This window comes from Silurus meridionalis, chromosome 13, assembly GCF_014805685.1.
Source record: "Silurus meridionalis isolate SWU-2019-XX chromosome 13, ASM1480568v1, whole genome shotgun sequence".
In the NCBI taxonomy this organism is placed as follows: Eukaryota; Metazoa; Chordata; class Actinopteri; order Siluriformes; family Siluridae; genus Silurus; species Silurus meridionalis.
Window position 1 is genome coordinate 7071389 of NC_060896.1, and position 20008 is coordinate 7091396.

General features: G+C 38.3%; 1 protein-coding gene across 11 annotated transcripts in view; it reads right to left on the reverse strand.

Moving 5' to 3' along the window:
- The window catches only part of frmd4a (FERM domain containing 4A), a 133757-nt gene that overhangs the window by 18640 nt on the left and 95109 nt on the right, over window positions 1-20008 (reverse strand). For 6 of the 11 annotated variants that reach the window (XM_046864204.1, XM_046864203.1, XM_046864199.1 and 3 more), the window contains exons 5-13: window positions 17955-18039; window positions 15921-15977; window positions 15445-15467; window positions 14176-14259; window positions 13634-13699; window positions 12315-12372; window positions 11952-12038; window positions 5207-5283; window positions 485-626 (exon numbers count right to left, since the gene is read on the reverse strand). In XM_046864204.1, coding sequence (XP_046720160.1) covers window positions 485-626; window positions 5207-5283; window positions 11952-12038; window positions 12315-12372; window positions 13634-13699; window positions 14176-14259; window positions 15445-15467; window positions 15921-15977; window positions 17955-18039 — 679 coding nt within the window. Of the gene's footprint in view, window positions 1-484; window positions 627-5206; window positions 5284-5478; window positions 5631-11951; window positions 12039-12314; window positions 12373-13633; window positions 13700-14175; window positions 14260-15444; window positions 15468-15920; window positions 15978-17954; window positions 18040-20008 lie in introns of those variants that run through there. The other 5 variants (XM_046864200.1, XM_046864202.1, XM_046864198.1 and 2 more) reach the window with 3 other exon arrangements.

The window sequence follows — 20008 nt, forward strand, 5'->3', positions numbered from 1 at the left end:
TAATTTCTTGTTACATTAGAGAAAAGCTTTTATATACAAAAACTCAACATTAAGCCTTTCTAATTTCTATTTCCGGCCAAAAAAAACTAAAACAAAACAAAACAAAAAAAGTATAACTAGAAAGCAAAAATATATTTGATTTGGTCTATCTAAAAAAAAAAAAAAAAGTTTGCATTAAATCTATTATGACTATGTCCACTTTATATGCACTCTTGTCACATATATACATCTATGTTCAAATGACATAATTAAGACACACATACACATTATCTGTGCTACTATTCTTGAAAAGATCAATGAACATAATGACATAATACTGTAGATAATTAAGGCTAAGCTGAATCATAGACCTAAAGCTGTCAGATAGTTCAATCCTTCTAGGGAAACCTGGTCCCCATAAAGATGATAATAGAAGACAGACAGACAGACAGACAGACAGACAGAAGACAAACAGACAGACAGACGAACAGACACACACACTGACCTTGCTCTGTTTGCGGTCCAGGTAGAACTGGTGCTGGCTGATGGCCATGGCCCAGATGGATTTGATAAGGGCGGGGCAGGCGTACCAGGTGTGTACGGCAATGCCGCTGTGTCCGAACGTCCTTCGCGTTACCGACGCCCTGCAGTTGGAGCAAACACAAATCGACTTTATATTCACTGAATTTCATTAAACTGAACATAACAATATGTTAGGTTAACCTATCGCATGAACGTATCATTTGCAAACACACATTTACCTACTTCCTTGCCTCTTGTTAAAGGTAGCTATCGAGTAACAGCATTGATTTCTTAGTTAGGTTACAAAAAAGGGACCAAGTTTTAGGTGAATCACATGACCACTAAACGTGAGGTGGGAATACACCTCGGAAATCCAGTCGATTACCGTGCACACACTCCTTCACATGTAGTGAATAAGCATGTTTTTTTGGAGGTCGGAGAAAACCAGAGAACCCCGTGGAAGTCTACATAAATTTGGAGGAAATAAAATAGGCAAAACTCCACACAAAGAGTAAAACACAATAATAACATACAATATTCTTAGCACAGTAATAGATTTAGCTAGTATGACTAGCTAGTTTCATTAACATACCTCCACATGTTTTTTTTTTGGTTTTTTTTTTACATAACTTGCTTCATTGCCTTTTGAAAAAGCTAGCTAGTGAACAACATTCTACATTTCTTAGCTAAGTTACAAAAAAAACAACAACAAAAAAATAAAACAGGTGTATCCATTTAGTGAATCCTTAGCGCAAATTCACCTATCAGCATGGAAACTAATTCTAACGGTGGAAACCAGAGAACCCAGAGGAAGCCCAGACAAATTTGGAAAAAAAAAAATTCAAAACACAATGCAAATAGTAACACAAAATACAATAATCCACTCTAAATCACTCCAGACTATTCCTAGAAAAAAATGTGTGCTCTATTTACCTCAAAGAATTTTATTTCACAAGAAGTTACATACATTTTGGCACATCATTATGGTTTATAGCAGTGTATATAATGCATTATTAGGTTTGCAGTTGTAGATACATTGACAGTTCCTTCACAAGTACCATAATTGGTATAGTGCACTACAATTTTCTTGAAAATCAAGATGTTCACGACAGTTGTTAGTGCTGTTATAATGTGTTATGATGCTTTTAAAATGTCATGTCGGCATTCTGTTATAAACACATGATAATTATAGTTATAAGTGTAATGCATATTCATTAATGATGTGCGAGATTCCTAACGTCTGCATTCTAACATGATATGGACAGATTCATAGCTCATTTGAACTCTTCAGAGTTATATGAGTGTTACTGTATTGTATCTAACACTGCAGTTCAGTTTAATGCTCTGGGGCTTTTTTGTGTGTGTCCTATTTACATTAATGATGTTCTGTGTTTTATAGTTTCCGAGCTGAAGCCTCTGCAACACTTCTCATGTTAATCCCTCTGTCCTGAGGCCTGGAAAACGTCTGCCTGTAACTACAGCCTTCTTTATAACTCCCATATTTTTTCACATATTACACATTAATTTAGTACCTAATTAATTTGTCTTTTACCGTATTGTGTACTGTATGCAAATGTGTTAGCAAGAGCACATATTCATTTCAGGCAATAGGTCTCGGGACAAAAGGGACATCTCTAAATATATAATCACTATACCACCCACAGTGCACACACACACACGCAGACCCACAGACCCACAGACGGAGAAGGTGTGTCCTGGTTTGATGGACCACTGTCTGCCCGTTGTTTTATAAAAAGACTGAAGTGGTCTAAAAATACCATGAACACACACACACCCGCCGACCCACCCACCCATACAATCAAACACACGACACACTGGGATTAAAGATAAACACACATCCTCAACCTCCGTCTCTTATCAAAAGCTCATTCCTCTATTACTCTCATGGGTGTGCATGTGTGAGAGAGATCATTACCAAGTCATTAATAACTTACACACAGACAGAAAGCTAGAACAGGGTCAGAGAGAAGAGTCCTAAATCTGTACTTTGTCTCCCAAAGTCTCTGATTCTTAATTTCTTTCTTTATCTCTCTCTCTCTCTGTATCTGGTTAAACTGCATGTCAGAGGTGGTTTATCAGTCAGCATCTGTGCTGTGGCTCTTGGCACAAGTTGTTGTACTAAAGAGCTGAAGCAGCTACTGATGAGCTCACAACTCGAAACACACCACCCTAACGTCTAGAGAGAAAAAGAAAGAGCAGATAGAGAGATGGAGAGTGTGTAAGTGTGAAGTGTAATGACATAATTGTAAAACTAAAGTCAAATTCCATCTGATTTTTTTTTTATGATGTGATCTTTTCAGTTAGAAAACACACTTGTTATAGGATCTTGTTACTCTACTTGCTGTCAAGAGTTAAAATACTGGACTATAAAGAGAGCAAGATGAAGAAAGAGATGGAGAAAAAAAGGAATGGGAGGGCCCCAGGAAAGGGTGAGTTATGATCGTAAATGCAGAAAAGAAATGAGAAAGAAAGAATGAGAGGTAAAGGAGAAACAGCAGGAAAGATTATAGAGAGGAAGTATAGCGAGAAGACAAAGAAAGGTAAGAAAGGAATGAGTGTGTGTGTCTGTGTCACAGAGAGATAGATAGAGGAGAAGGAATTAGAGGAGTGTTTGAAGGATGGCGTGTTCAGTGACTCAAAGCAGAAGAAAAAAGAGGGAGAGAAAGAGAGAGGAAAAGAAAGAGAGAGGAGGAGGAGAGGGGAGAGACAGAAGGATAGAATGAAGAAAGAAAGAGAGAAGTGGGTGTGAGAGGAAGGCTGAGAAAGAGAGAAGAGTATAAGTGAGAAAGAAAGAAAGAAAGAAAGAAAGAAAGAAAGAAAGAAAGAAAGAAAGAAAGAAAGAAAGAAAGAAAGCACAATGTTGAAAAATAAATGAATTAATACAGAGGGAGAAAGGAATGACAGGAGAACCAGGTGTAAAGAAAAAATAAAATGGGGGGACAGAGAGAGAGAAAGAGAGAGAGAGAGAGAGAGAGAGAGAGAGAGAGAGAGAGAGAGAGGAAGAGAGAAGTGAATGTGAGAGAGAGTTTGAGAAACTATGTAGAGAACAAGAAGAAAAAAGACAGCAAGAAAAATGATAAACGGTAATACATGAATAGAGAGGAAGAGAAAGGAATGACAGGAAGACAAAAAAAACGAATAAAAAAAAAAGGGGGGGGGGGTAAAAGAGAAAGAAAGATTTGGAAAAATTCATTCACATGGTATTTGAATACCACATTTCTCTGCTGTTTTTCACGGGATACAAGTAAAAAAAATTATTAATACCCCAAAAATATTAATACCTCAGTACTGTAAAATTCTCGATTCTGATTGGTCAGAAGATTGATTTATTTTCAGCACCTCTAACAGCCATTTAAGCTGCAAGATTCATATGAATGCACTTGTTTGAATATTCCATTGATTTGATAACAATCTAGTCAGGAACATGTACAGCACAAAACTCCACATAAACAGATTTTAAACACACGTGTCCTGTTCTGATACGGTGAAATTCTTTTTAGTAAGATTTTTTACAGTGTTTGAGTCTCCAGTACCAGTAGTAACACAGTTTTAGACACTGACAAAGAGGGAACTAATGTGTGACGAAAGCTTCACGACATTGAATGTAACTATAAAGTGATAAAAAGCATGCTGCGTATTAATCAATAGAATTTAAAGGATTTAGATGTTACTTTGGGCCTCCACCAAGTATTCCGTGTGACTATTCAAGTTGTCCATTTTATATTTGTATATATTTGTAGGAGCTGATTTCCTCAGTGATGCTCAACTAATATTTGGTCCATATTTTAGATTTCAGAGCTGAGAAATGAGGAATGGGCGTGTAATGGTATTGCGAAGCGCAGTGTAACGATGCGATAAATCTCACTCTACTAAAAGTTAACATAACAAACACATAGCCGAAGTAGCAAGTGATCCATTGTACAGTAACTGAATGATAAAGTTGCCCACTTCCTACATTGACTGTGGTGCAGTGATTTGCCGTTTGTACTCAGGTCAGAAAGTGGAAGTGTGCAAGACTTAGGGTTATTACATGTTTTTTTTATTATTCGCTTGGGATTTCTTTCAAAATATCTTTTGTTTTATTTTTACATTTTGTACATGCAGTTCTATTATGTTTATACTGCATATATTTCAGTTTCTGTTGGACTCCTTGTAATGCGAGTTCTCTGAAGTTTAATGCAGGTGCAGGTGCAGTAGTTTTTCCCCTCAGTGTCAGCACCGCAGTGTGTTATTATTAGAAACCAGGCACATTTTTGTGTAAAAGAGGTAAATTTAGAATATTCCCACACCACAAATACGCTCTTCCCGCCAGCCGTTATTTTCCACACTAGAATTCAGGTCATCTGTTTAGACTTTAATTTCAGTTTAGACTCAATAGTAAGTTTTGATATTTTTTTAACTTTTCTTTTTTTATCCTAATTTTGTCAATTAAGTGTTTCATTTTAGTTCAGTTTCTAAAACCTGTCTAAAGTTCCATGAGGAATGATAGTCTATTTATTTATCCATCCATTTATCCCTCCATCACTATATCTATCAATCAATCCATCAATCCATCCATCCATCCATCCATCCACCCATCCAAAAACCTTAAATAGTTCTTTACTTCTTGGGTTGTTATGTGTCATGGTGTGTGTGTGTGTGTGTGTGTGTGTGTGTGTGTGTGTGTTCTGTAATATAAATTTACCTTCTAGGATCGTGAACCTCCACTGAGAACTTCTTCTCTCTGAAGTACAGATTCTCCAGCTGCCTCCATTGAAACACCTGAGGAGATGAGAGAAAGACTTGACATCTTCCCACAAGTGTCTCTCCCACTTTGTTAGTGAATAAACTCTATCCATGCACATAGACCACACACACACACACACACACACACACACACACACACACACACACACACTCCAGGCCATGACTAAATTCCTGATCTGCAATGCACATCCAAACCGCAACGATGCCCACTTTGTCCTTTTAAAGCTGCATGCTGCTCTTTGGGCATCCTCCTGAGAAATCCAGCTGTTGTGTGGATGTGTGTGTGTGTGTGTGTGTGTGGATGTGTGTTAGATCCTCTTAAAGCATACTGTACGCTGTGTCTGTGTGTGTTAGAGGGCAAGTCTGGGTATACTCTGTGTGTGTTTGGAAAGAGAATGAGAGAGGGAGGAGACAGCCCTCCCCGACCTCCTCCCTCCCTCTATCCTTCCCTCCCTAATTCCCTCCCTCCCTCCGGGACACACACTTCCTGCTCCCACCGCGGACTGTGCGTAGGCGGGGTCTTTGGGGTTCAGAGTGACATGCTGGTGTGTGTATATGTGCGAGTGTGTGTGTGTCTGCAGAGTAGTACAGAGCTTTGTTTGACTCGCCCCTCCTTTCTATTCATTCACTCATAAAGCCCAGTTCTGGTTCTCATTATACACACACACACACACACACACACACACACACACACACACACACACACACACACACAGTAGGGTTCTGTGTATTACACGCATGTAGAAGTCCTGCAGTCATCAGTTGAATAGATACGACAAACAAAAGAAGGGCATAAAGTTAGAGAAAGAGCTGCATGAGTAAAAATACAAGTTTCCATCACTTTCTCGTGCAACAATTCTGACTTTCTTTAGACTAAACCCTGCTACACATTTCTGCTCGGGACAGCACGCACCGATCCGATTCAGCATTTCCTTTTGCCAAAGGAATTCCACACATTATTCCACTAAAAACGCAGTTGCATACAAGCCAGCAATTAGTGGCCAAATCTCGTCTGCACATGCAAAAGTGAGAGGAAGCGAAAGGGGGATTAAAAGGAAGAAGGAGAAAAAAGTGAGAAGGAGAAAAAGCAACAAAAAAAAAAAGCAAAGGAGGGAGGAGGCTGGCTTTAAAAAAAACTTAAGAATTTTAACAACCTGGGAAAACAATGGACATATGCGAGAAATAGGGAGAACGGCAACGATGACACACACACACACACACACACACACACACACACACACACACACACACACACACACAGAAAGTTCTCCATCTATCTCTGAGGCGACACAACCAAACTGCAGATAGACAGCGACATTCAAAGTTAATGTGTTCAGGCCTGATGTTCTCTCGGGACAAAAATCTAATCTGACCTCAACACTTTCTTGACAGCTTTCATCTTGGAGATTTTATCGCTGGGAGAGAGAGCGAGAGAGCGAAAGAAAGAAAAAGAGAGGAACGTCTGGAATGATCTGTGACGATCTAAACACTTAGTTCTAGCGGTGGCCAATGAGGCGAAGAGAATTAACCACACCAAACAGCATCCAGGCTGCAACAAGGTGGGCCATGAGATTCAAAAGCTGTCATGGTCAATGGCAAAGCTGATGTGTGTGTGTGTGTGTGTGTGTGTGTGTGTGTGTGTGTGTGTGTGTGTATTTACATGAGTGTGTTTGTGTATGCGTTCATGCGTTGACTAGTAAGCCTTGCCAACACCCTCATGGCCCTCATTAGACTAAATGGAAGCAGTCGGGATTAAAAAGTGAAAGGGAATCGGTGAACAAAAACAAACAGTGAGTGAAAACGTGGTCTACAGAGCAACACTGAGCTCCTGCATACTGTCTCAGGAAGAGTACGGGTCACTTTGCAGGCACTATGATATGCTCATCAGGCTCAGTTAGGATCGGGTATGATTCGATTTGGGTCAGGAAGAAGGTCAGAATCTTGTTTAAGATTAAGGGCAGAAAAAAGATTAATGTCTGGAAGAAAGAGTAAAAACATGACAAGACATGCTGTTATAACAAATTAGTCCTGAAGTGCTTACACCACAGCAACCTGCCAAAGATTATTTCTATTTATTCAGGAACAATACATTTTAACGGTTTATTCTTAGATTCAATGCCATGGAATGCCAAAAAAATCAAGATAGTTCCTGTTATCACTTATTCTGCAGCAACTATAGGCAGTCAGTCCTTCACCTGCAACTCATTTATCTGTCTCATGATACCAATCAGCTTCTTAAAGATCCATTACAGAAAACCCCAAAAAGTGCAAGGCTCTCTGACCAAATACTTTCCTATGTCAAAAGCTCAACCTCTGACACTGGAGACTACTTCCATAATGTTATATATGCATCTCCATAAAACCTGTCAGAATGTGTAACCATAGAAACATATCACACTAGAACAAGTAAATAATATAACTTTTGTAGATCCAACAACTGTCAGAGATGCTGTAGATATATAAAATAAATCAATATAATTAAGGATATAATTTAGTTTATTAACTGGATTGGTGAATGAAAATCAATTAAGATTATTTAAATAGTTTTAGGTAAATAATTATAGAAATAAAAACAAATAAACAAACAAATCCATCCTATAAAATAGAATTTAGTAATAAATATGTAAATAAAAAAGAATTAAAATTGCATTAACTTTTATATATACTTCTATTGATATTCATCAAGAACCTTAAAATATTTTACGTTATTATTATATTTGTTATTTTTAGAGTTTTGTCAGTTAAGGTGAGGATCAGGTTTAAGTTAAGTTCAGGTTTTTTTTATTCAATTTATGTTACACGGTATAAACATTTGCAGTGTTTCGGAGCCGAGAGTCTGGCTGTACTGCTTTAATGTAAATGTCATGGGTGTATCGTTATTATGACGATCACACACTATTATTAACCTTCACAGAACACAAGACAACAACACACGCCCTACTCTGCTTTCACAATGAGAGCGTGTACAGAGTGCTACTCTCTGGGGAAAGATAAAACACACACACCCAAAAATATACACTTGTACCGAGAGTGTACAGGAAGGGAGAGTGGTGTGTGCTGTGTTTAGACTTTATGAGCCATAATGACTGTTGTACATGAGGGAGGTCAGTTAAAATAATGGAAACGATTACACATTTAGCACTCATGCTGGATCAGAGACGACTTCAAACACACATCTCAAGAATGAACCAAAATAATAATCACAAATGCTCACTACAGAAATCATGGAAATTGAAGTCTTAGAAGTAAAAAGAAAAATCCTTTGTATTTAAATGATACACATTTAATTGTCAATTACAATTAATTTAATGGCTGAAGGAATTTAATCATTTTTTTTTTATTCTGAATGGATAATTTGGTAAATGGGTAATCCAGTAAATACAATAAGGGGAAATAATATTATAATAGTGGGACCCCTGACTATATGTGTAATACGTGGTTCTTTCCCAAATTGTTACCACAAGGTTGGAGCCAAACAACTGTATAGGATGCCTTTGGATGCAGAAGCATTAAATGTTTTCTTCACTTGAACAAGGAGACCCAAACCTGTTCCAGCATGACAATGTCCTTGTGCACAAAGTCAGTTCAATGAAGATATGTTTTAAAAGCACTGAAGTGAAAGATCTTAAGTGGCCCCACTGAGCACCTTTGGGATGATGTGGAATGCTGACTATATCCCAGGCCTCGTCACACTACATCAGTACTTGACTTTGCACATGCCCTTGTTGCTGAATGAGCACAAATCTCTGAAAGTACACTTCAAAATCAGAGAGAACAGTAGAAATAGCAAATTGGCACTACATGTATGTATCTTATTGTCAGGTGTCTAAAATCTTTGTCTATATAGTGTACTTTCAGTACATATGTCCACTTTGATTTTTTTTTACATATGCTTTTTGAGTTTGTACGTTGTGCAAACCTTCATAACCATAAAAAATAAATCAATCAAATAGAAAAAAGTATTTGGACATAATATTAAAAAAAATTGCAAATTGAACTATGGTCATTATAGAATAAATACATCCTTCCTAAAGTTCTCAAGAATCTTAATAAAAACTGTTTAAAAAGAAGAACAAACTACAAAACTTTTAGGCTTTTAGGCTTAAAGGCTTTTAGACGTCCCTGTCAGTACCATTGGTTCAATAATATGCAGGTGGAAAGTTCATGGAAGTGGAAAGTAATTGTCCCTGAACAGCTGCACCACATACTCTCAGATTGACGTTAAGGAAGAAAGAGTGATGCGAGTAGACACTAAAAAAAAAAAAATCGCAGGGCGGGCTAAAAGCAGCAAATAACAATATACAAACAATTCCATGCAAAGCATGTATATTCCTGTCCCTCTCCCGCTTAAAAAGCAGCATACATGTGTGCATCTAGACAAAACAAAACTATTTTCTAAAAAGATACCGTGGTCAGACAAAACAAAAAATCAACTCGGCCAATAATTCATCTGTTCATGCTTAGAGAGGGAATGTGTTTGATTTCATTAACTCCACGATTACGCAAGGAGGTGAAAGCATCATGATATTGTGTTTTTTTTTATATATTGTATAATTATTATTATAATACACACCAGGGTATACAAAGCAGTATATAACAGCACACACAGTTCACAGGCTAGAGGGCACGAATATTGACCTTTACATACATGAACTACGTTTACGTTATACACGTCCCCAAAAACGGAACAGTCTGTGCTTACACGTATCACAGCATGTGAACTCACGTGTACTTGCAAAGTTACTGCAGTATCACATCAGGAGTGAGTTTAATCCCATTACATTAACCGAACCACTAACTTGGTCTGCAACTTTACTATGTGGTTCAATTAACTCCAAACTCTCTCTCACACACACACACACACACACACACACACATATATCTATGGGTGGCAAACACACCCCTTAATCATTAGCATGTGTGAACTGTACAGTATATACAGTAATTTTTTGCATGAACCACCATAAGGAAGCAAACAATGAGAAAATACAAAAGCAATTAAAAAAAACATTTTTAAACTAAAATGAAACTACATAAAGTCTGACTATATACTTTACCAAGATTACTGTCTAATCTCCATAACCAAATCTTTAGCCTACTCTGGACTGAGGAAAGCACTTAAACTTGCTTACTCCAAACGTATGTACAGTGGAAGTCTACGGGCAGTACTTGAAATGTAAATGAAGAGGCTGCTGCCTCAGAGCTCAAGGGTTAACAGGTCGAATCCTAAAACCCTGAGCTGTTGGATATTTCTCAGGGGTCACTGTGAAGCAGGATCAAATGCTTATGCAAGTAAACGATGATGCGGCTATGCGTAACTGCAGTGAGCTGATTGAAAAAATGTTTTTCACAAGTTTGGTGTGGAAGAATTTAGTGTCCTGTTCAAAACCCTGACCTCAACCTCAATTAACAACTTTGGGAGGAACCAGAATGCTGACTTCACCTCAAACTCCCATATGTAGTAGAAAGCCTTTCCGATTGATGGTTATTATAGCAGCATTGACTGAGATTTACAAAATGCACATTTTAACTTTTTTTTTACTGTAGGCACAAAACTATTTCATGCTGCTCTGAGAGTTTTCAGATCCTTCCACTGCCTGAGATTGAAGTTCTCCATTAGTGTGTGCAGTAAAAACACAGATACAGGCTGGGCGAAACGCAGACATCTGCTATTAACGATTCGGGTAAAACTCACCTCCGTTATGTGAACTGATTTCTCAGTAACAAGCGGTGATTATGAGTTCTGCTTCGCTTGCACCCTTGGTCTAAATTTTCTGCAGCGGCGTCTCTTTTTTGTTCCCTTTCTGCTTTTCAGCTTCTCCTTTCCTGTCTCTGTTTGCTCTCGCTCATATGCCTCTCCTTCTCGTTTCCAGCCTCATGCTCTCTCTTGCTCTTTCTCTCTCCCGGTCCTGCCCTTTTTCTTGTCTCTATGTAACAGATCTCTCTGAGTAGGCCTGTACGTTTGCCCTCACGCTTGGCTGGATGACACTGGGCTTTGAACGCTATTTTTAGAGTGTGGGTTTGGAAGAAAGTGCACAAACGCATTTTTCCATCACCACACACAAACTCTGCAAATCCTCCCCTTTCTTCTGAGCTACAGCAGCCGATTGAGACACAGGATAAAGAAAGCAGCTAAACAGGGATACACACACACACACACACACAGGGACTGAAAATGTATCAGAGCTGTAGGATGTGAGTTATGGAGTGTGATCTGTCTAAAGGTTTGTGTTTCTCTGTCTCACGTTCCACCCTGAAGGGAAACCACAGAGGTCATTAACTTCAGAGGTCATACAAAGGGCAGAGGTTCTGACCTTGCATAGTCTTGGCATGATTTCGGTGATGTCATGAGAGCTGAGATATGTCAGAGAATGATGTGCTACATACAAAAGCATAAAAAGATAATGCTTGGCCCCACATAGAGTATAAACAATTTAAAATATGCACATGGAGGCTTATGTTTTGTTGTTTTCAAACTTAAGACAGTGGTTCCCATTTCCTGAAATACACATACTGTCTCGACATGGTCCAGACTTACACATACCGAAACCACAAAATGTCTTGGGACAAGTCATGTGATGTGATCTAAAGCGAGCAAAACTCAGCAGACCCACAAAAACAGGCAGTAATTACAGTACACCAGACGAGGTCAAAGAGAAGAACAGAAAAAGAAAGTTCCTTACCTTTCTGGGTTTCACTTTGTCTTGGTAGTCGTACTGAAAGATGCCTTTATAACTCAACCCTAACCACCACGGAATCCCCTGCTTGTCCTGAGACACAGTAAGAGAGAACAGGTCTTGGGGTCAAAATGTATTTATCGGCAATGGATGACGGCAGCATCGTGCCAAACATGCCCACATTATCACCTAACACCTTCTCATAGACACAGAACATGTGTGTCAAACAGGGTCATGTGAAGGAGAGAAGACTGTGTTCATGTGTGTGTGTGTGTGTGTGTGTGTGTGTGTGTGTGTGTGTGTGTGTGTCTAGGCTGAAGCTAATACTGATACATTTCCATGCACTTATGAAGTGAAGTAGACACCCACCTTAACCGCATAGTAATGCACTCCATATGTAGGCAGTGACTCCACTATGCTCATATAACTGACGGAGAGGGGAAAAAAAGAGAGGAAAGGGGGATGAAAACCTACATAACTCAACACACAGACCTGTTCAACTGTCCCAAATGCACACACATTAATCACTTCTAAAGAGCACCAAGTGACAGAAAAAGTGTTTATTAATATTAGTGTTTATTAAAATCTGGAAAGATTTTTGACATGCATGTGTGGAACAACGTTATGATATTTACTAAGATCACAATCAGAAATTGAAAAAAGATCATGGACAAACATTTGTGGACACCTGACCATAAGATTTTTTATGTGCTTGTTAAAACATTCATTCCACATTAAATCTCCATTTACTGTTATTATAACCTCCCCTCTTCTGGGAAGATGTTTCAATAAATTTTAGAGTGTCCTTATGGAGGTCTGTGCTCACAGTGGCATTAGTAAAATGAGGTACTGATGTACGTGAGGTGAGGAGGTCTGGGGTGCAGTCAGCATTCCAATTCATCCCAGAGGTGTTCAGTAGGGTTGAGATCAGAGCTCTACAGCAGGCCACTCAAGATCTTCCAAAGTCAGGTGTCCCAATACGTTTGTCCATATAGTGTATATATCTAAATGTTTGCAATGACAAGGTACAAGTGACATTTAAGGGAAAGAGTGTGATCTTCACAAATAGTTTGATACCTGGAGTCTGCTTTCAAATTGTAATGTAATCAATGTATAGTCTTCACTGCGAGAGGAAATGACACAACCAGCAATAATTTAAACACTGGTTTCTGCAGACCAATTAAACTGGATTCCAACTCAACATACTATTTTGCATAAAACTGAGGGAAATTAAGGTCGGAAAAAATTTGGGGTGGACAGATTTATAATTTATTACAGTAGATATGTAGAAATATATTACAGGCTGGGTTACTATCAAATAGAACAGAATTCATCCCCGGGGGACCTTTCCGAAGGGTTTTCCCAGACCGCCACACATATTTTAACAAGTTTGGCTCATGTTATGTAAATAGCTGAGAATATGACAATCAGGATTTGAGGTCCTTAAATCCCACTGGGGCTGTCTATAACTCATCTGAGCTTCTACTTAGAACCAAAAGACAGTAGGTGGGGTGTTTCAGTTCACATCTGAGGCATACTCCTGGTGTTTTTAATAAGGGGTTAGATATAGAGCTGTTCCTCTAATGTCTACAATCATTATTTTTATAGTTGGAAGTTGACATGCAGGAATACAGTAGTTTTTAAATAATATTGGATATTCATTCGTTCTTTGTTTGTGAGTGCCTTACTTGACGATAGCCTGGCCCCTGGACTGGCCGCTCAACTTTTTATAGTGCTCAATCACTCGGTCCTCGCTGGGGAATAAAAAAAAAAAGAAGTAAAAAATCACAACCAGACACAAACACATGTGCGCCGGAGTTAGAAATGACAGTTTCGTGGCAGGAGGATCGTGAGAACGTGGCTGTCAGCCCTGTTAAAATTCCACAGCGAGACCAAACAGCATGCAGATGCTGGGAGTGAAACCGGATACCAGGAAGAGCGATAAGCTGCAATGCTCAAAGAGTCTACAAATCTGCCGCTGTGTAGATGTAACAGAGATGCAGGGAAACGAACTGGCATTTTTTTAGCAGTGGATATGACTCCAAAACCTCTGCAGCTCGTCTTGATTCGTCTCGTCTAAAGTTAAATTGGGCCACTGAGATTGTTTGAGCCGTTTTTTTCCCTGTGAATTTAAATAAAGTGATGATGCATTGGGTGTGCTTGTGATATTAATCAGTTACACTATGATTTTGTGTGTGTGTGTGTGTGTGTGTGTGTGTGTGTGTCTCACCAGTAAGCGAGGGACGGGTGCTCTTTGAGAGCCTGTGTGGGCAAAGCGGGCAGTTTTTTCAGGTCTGCCCGTGTGGCATCATTACTGCAACACAAAACACATACTAATCGTTAGTGTATGCGTTCAGTTTCCACAAAGCACTGCAAAATCCCCTCAGGGTAAAAAAAAACGTAAAGGATGCAAGCTCATGGTCATGTCCTTCCACATGCACCTGTAACGTCATATAAATTTATGCAGGTGAAATAATATAGGGGTTACAGATAAATAGGTCCTCATGCTGAGTGTTGTGCCTAATCATTTCTGTCAGACTGTCAGATATAAAGTGGAAAAGAAGTAAAAATTTTGGGAAATAAAGTAAGCAGTTCAGAGAAATAAAAAAAAAATATTATTGCATGAGAGATATCTAGCTAGACAGTTTCGTCTATATTCTGATATATTTGTCAATTTGCTGTATTAATTGAGCAGCAAGCTAATTAATTAGTCTCAATCCTGTATTAGCTTACGCTTTTTCCACATTCCTGTGATGCGACCTTGTGCTGCTGCTCCTCAATGCAGCAAAACAAATGCAAATTCATTTGTGGCTATGTGTAATTCCTAAGTTTCACTGTCACATCTGCCTGATATGCCTCACCAATTCATTCAATACACTTTATAAACACACTGAACATTTACATGTAGCTAGCTAATTACTTTGTGGTTGTTAGCTAGCTTATGCTCAGTGCCAATCTTTGTACATTGGTTGTGACAGAATATTGGAATGTTCCATAAAAGGTAAAATCCATGCTGCTGATGTGTCACCATTTTGCTGTGTTTTAGTTGACTGTTATACGTCCTACATGCTAACGTATGTCTGGTTTCCAATTATTTTTTATTATGTTGATATGATTTCTTTTTTCCACCAGTATCAGACCAATGAATGTAAACTGTGAATGTCAGTGTGTTACTATGTATAAAGAAGATAAGATCAGGAGAATCAGAAAGAAAGAATAGAGGAATGAGAGAGAGAGAGAGAGAGAGAGAGAGAGAGAGAGAGAGAGAGAGTCAGTAACTTAACACTGTTTATTCGCTGCATTCCATTTCCTCTCATCATTGTCTGTTCCCAGGACTCCCACCCCCAACTCATTCATTTATTCTCTCTCTCTCTCTCTCTCTCTCTCTCTCTCTCTGTATGTGTGTGTGAGGTCTGCTCTTATTCCACAGTTGCGCTGTGATACATAGAGCCAAGTGTGCGTTATTTGAATGATTATTTAGAATGAACATGAGCTTTACCTTGTAAAGTCTCCTTTGGCCTCCTGAAAAAGAGAAATGTAGAGTTAGACTAAAGTCAAATCAGGGTTAAAGTGTAGCACAATGTGTGTGTTTGTGTATGTGTGTGTGTGTGTGTGTGTGTGTTGTGTTAGCATGACAGCACTTTATAGTGATCTAGTGGGAGATTCAATATCTCCCATCTGGTGTAAATCCTGCAAAAGGTCAAACACAAACCAAACTGCACCTGCATTACCCTTGTGCACACACACACACACACACACACACACACACACACACACACACACACACACACTTCACTGAAACTACATATGGATAATACAAAATGCACAAAGTGTGTTTCCTATTTACTTATGCTTTATTCCCCTCATCTCATTAATACACACACACACACACACACACACACACAAACACACACACACACACACACACACACACACACACACACACACACACACACACACACACTCATACATTACCTGCAATATGTAGGAGGCCAGCTCAAACACGACTTCACTGTCCACATCTATGAGCTCCTATATAAAAAGGAAAATGTTTGAGTCAGACACCAAATAATCTCAACACTTCTGCTGATTTTATTATCGTTTGCTCCTGAACATCTGCATTTACATGTGTTTCCTCTCCTGCAGACTAAGCACACAGTCCTCAGCAGGTGGTAATCACCTCATCTCATAGTGCAGGGACAATACAAACCTTTCCCCATCACCGCAGGGGGTCAGAAATGTAAAAGAACTCAGGATAACTTTACTGGCTGGATTCTCATCTATGTTTGTAACACACTTGTCGTTAAGGTGCCGTGGCACAGGAAGTGATGCCATAAACTACACATACTGTGGATTTGGAAGAAATGGTGCAGCGTGTATGAAATTCATACCTGAGCGATTTATACTTTCGGAAATTCTAAATAAATTCTGTACTGTTTAATCTGTTTATCTGGTTTCTTTGTCCTTATTGAGGTAATTTGGTCTGTAGATTGTACCATAAACAATGTCAAGTTCTCTCTAATCAGGCTGCTGTCATGACTTCTAATTTTACAAGCTGTTCTGTTCTTTTGTTTGTGTTTACCTCATTGTATTCCCACTGCTGAATTCCTGTGAAAGATGCACAGAGGTGTGAATCCTAGCATAGCACACTACTAAGAGAAGCCACCAGTTTAGCATCAAGTCCAAATTACTTCACACCTCAAAACAGATCATGACTCTACATCTGCACATACACTACATGGACAAAAGTATTGGGACACCTACTGTACATTTTCCAGCCATATGTGGTTCTGGCACCACATTGTTGGAGGCATACAATTGGATGTGGTGGCAGGTAATATATTCCCCCTACTTGAACCATAAGACTTAAATCTGTTCCATCATTAAAATGCCCATATACACAAAGCCAGCTCTATGAAGATATAGTTTTCATTATTACATACATGTGTACGGATGCTATTCGATATGAGGAATCCAGCAGCTCTGTGAGATGCGACTCATGAGCTCGGTTTGTAAAGACGGCAGATGCAAGACATTCTGCTCTAAATAAAGCATCAGACTGAATTCCGGATTCTGCGCGACAGCTCAACTTCTGATTCTCTTTGAAACGTGAAACAAACGAGGGGGAAAGAAATTAATGCTGCTAGAAATTTCAGGGTGTGGAAATGAAATGATACATGAAATTTTGAGCGATTGCACTGAATGCTTAAGTTATTACCTAAACCCATAAATACAGTGGCAGCTGTATTCTGTTTACATTTATATTGCTTTGGTCACTATTAATTATTAAACATACAAATGACTTCTGTGCATAGTTATTCAACCAATCTAGAAACTAAAAACCATTTTTATTGCATTTTAATGACATTATTTTTATAAATAATTACGCTTAAGGTACTTCGCATTACAACGTCGCTATATCAAGTCACCGTCTAAGTAAAAACTCATCAGGCAGAAAATAAATAGATAGATGAATAAATAAAAAAGTAAAAATTAATAAGAAGTGACTTTCTTATTAATTTTTACAATACAATTATAATACAACAAAAGATACAGTAATGAATAAGAAGCTTGTAATTAATCTAAACTCGTCAATATTGCGTTTATGTTTAATTAAAAAAAGGAAGCCGAATGTTTAATGAAAATGGGATTAATCCAGAGTAAGACAGGATTAGACTCAGAACTAATTAACTCGATTTGTCCAACACAAACATTGTGAAATACTGTCACAATTTACTTTCCAATTATAACAAGTACTTTTTTTAAAGAATGTATCTGGGGGGAACCTTAATCTGAAATTAGACTGTGACTAAATTGCGACCTCTAGGGGACGCACGGTGATATTGCATGACACACTTATCAAAGACACGCATAACCAACCCAAACCAAAACACTTAAACAAGCTGTTTCAATCCCTAAAACGTTTTTATTAGCCAATATTAATGGAAAAATCGGGGGTGTATTTTATTCCAGCGTTATTATTCATAAATTTAGTTTCCTTGAACTCACCTTATAAATGCAGGACTTTGCATTGAGGAAGAACAGCTCAATGGTGGCATTGTCCTTCAGGTAAGAGATACTCTCTATATAAAACCTGTACAAAAGAAAGAAAAAAAAAAAAACACACCACACAGTCCAGTTAGGCATAATGGAAGAATACTAGGGCTTGGTGTTTTTCTAAAAATGATCTATGCAAAAAGGATGAGAATATGCATACATTAACCAGCAGGGGTCACCATAATGCTCACACTCTCTTTCCCTCTAGATTGCGAAAATAAATCTTTTTGTAGCAGTATTACATTTCTTTTCAATGATCCGATAAACCACTATGTCATAAAATGTAGTAGATACAATAAAATTGCAGAAGAAATACATATTTGATATGGACCAAAAAGCTCCAATAAGTCCTCAAGGTGCTGTCAACATATACATTTAGATATAATTTAGATTTTCGCAACCATGATTCGCAACTGTTCGAAAAAGAAAAGAAGAAAATTCTAAACATGGGCTCTGCTTCATCCTAACATCACGCTAGCATTCAGTTTTTGCTGGGGGAAGATGTAAGAATCGACAAATTGAAACTGCTCGGATTGTAAATAATTGTGATGTACTAAGCCATGGGTGCCCAAACACCGGGCCCAGGCCATGGATCACTTGGTACTGGGATGCACAGATTGAATAAAAGGGGAAAAAAATCTGCATGTGCCAATTTTCCTGTACTTGTTTCAGTCGCAGTTTTTTTTTTTTCAATGCATCAATAAATTAAGCTCCCACTGATTCTGCATTATAGTGAGTTACATTTTCACTATACATGTAGTCTCCAACTTATGATGACATCATCGTAACTTCTAAGCTAAGACATGGCCTAGCCTACCCAGGAGTCTTAAAGAATGTTGATTATTATGGGGTGGTAGTAGTACATAATTGAGCAAAACAGTGCAATTTATACTATCGTAATGTTTCAGTGTCACTACATCCCAACGTATCGTACCGCTTATACTCTGTGACGTTTGCCTTCTGCGCGAAACTTAATTTTGTTAATTTATCGTCATCGTAAGATCGAAAAAACTCAAGCCTTAGAAACTCGTCGACTACCTGAATAAGTAATAAAATAATTGAATAATTTATTCTGAATAAAATGAACGTAATATGCACGTTACTACGCGTGGGTATAAAAGGACCATGTAAAACTGGTCTGTAATGCAGAAAAGGTTAGGACCTGCTGTACTACACCATGATTCCCAGTGTGACTCACAGCAGCTCAAGGAGACATGTTTATTTTCTCCTCTGACTCAATCTTGTGCATTTCTGCTTAAATAAACTGAAGAGCAGTGTAATTAGAATATACTATTTTTGAAGCCCTTAGAACAGAGACACACAGAACATACAGGAACACAATGTATTTATATAGCGGTGTAGAGAAGTATAGAGAAGGAAACAGTGAAAAAAGAGAGAAAGAAATAAGAGTGTGTGAGAGAGATTGTGTGTGTGTGTGTGTGTGTGTGTGTGTGTGTGTGTGTATATAAGAGAGGGAATTAAAAGTGAATTGGCAGCTGGTTTAATTGGACATGTGAGTGAGATGGTCGAGAGAGTCTTCAAAAGACATGCATCAAAGACTTCAGCTTCCTGAAATCAATATCCTAATCAAGAGCTGAGTGGAGGATTATACATACATACACACACACACACACACACACACACACACACACACACACACACACACACACAAAACACTAGCTCCTATGGTGGGTGGCTAAAGACTGAAATCATAACCGTGATTAATTCGCTCAATAGTGAAATCACTACTATTTATCCTGATTTTATTCGGTTTTTCTTGACAAGCCTATACAGTAAAACACATACACACTAAAACATCAGGTGTGCTGATGCAGGAAAACAATCGACAATGTTGTGGTTTAATGCAATTCGACTTGAGAAGTTTCTCTCCAAACACCAACGTTTCGATTTTCCAATATCAGATTGTTTCCCCACACTACAGCAATTTGCCAGCATTTATCATTATTATAGAATTGTACATTCTATCCATTTAAAGTTACATTGAA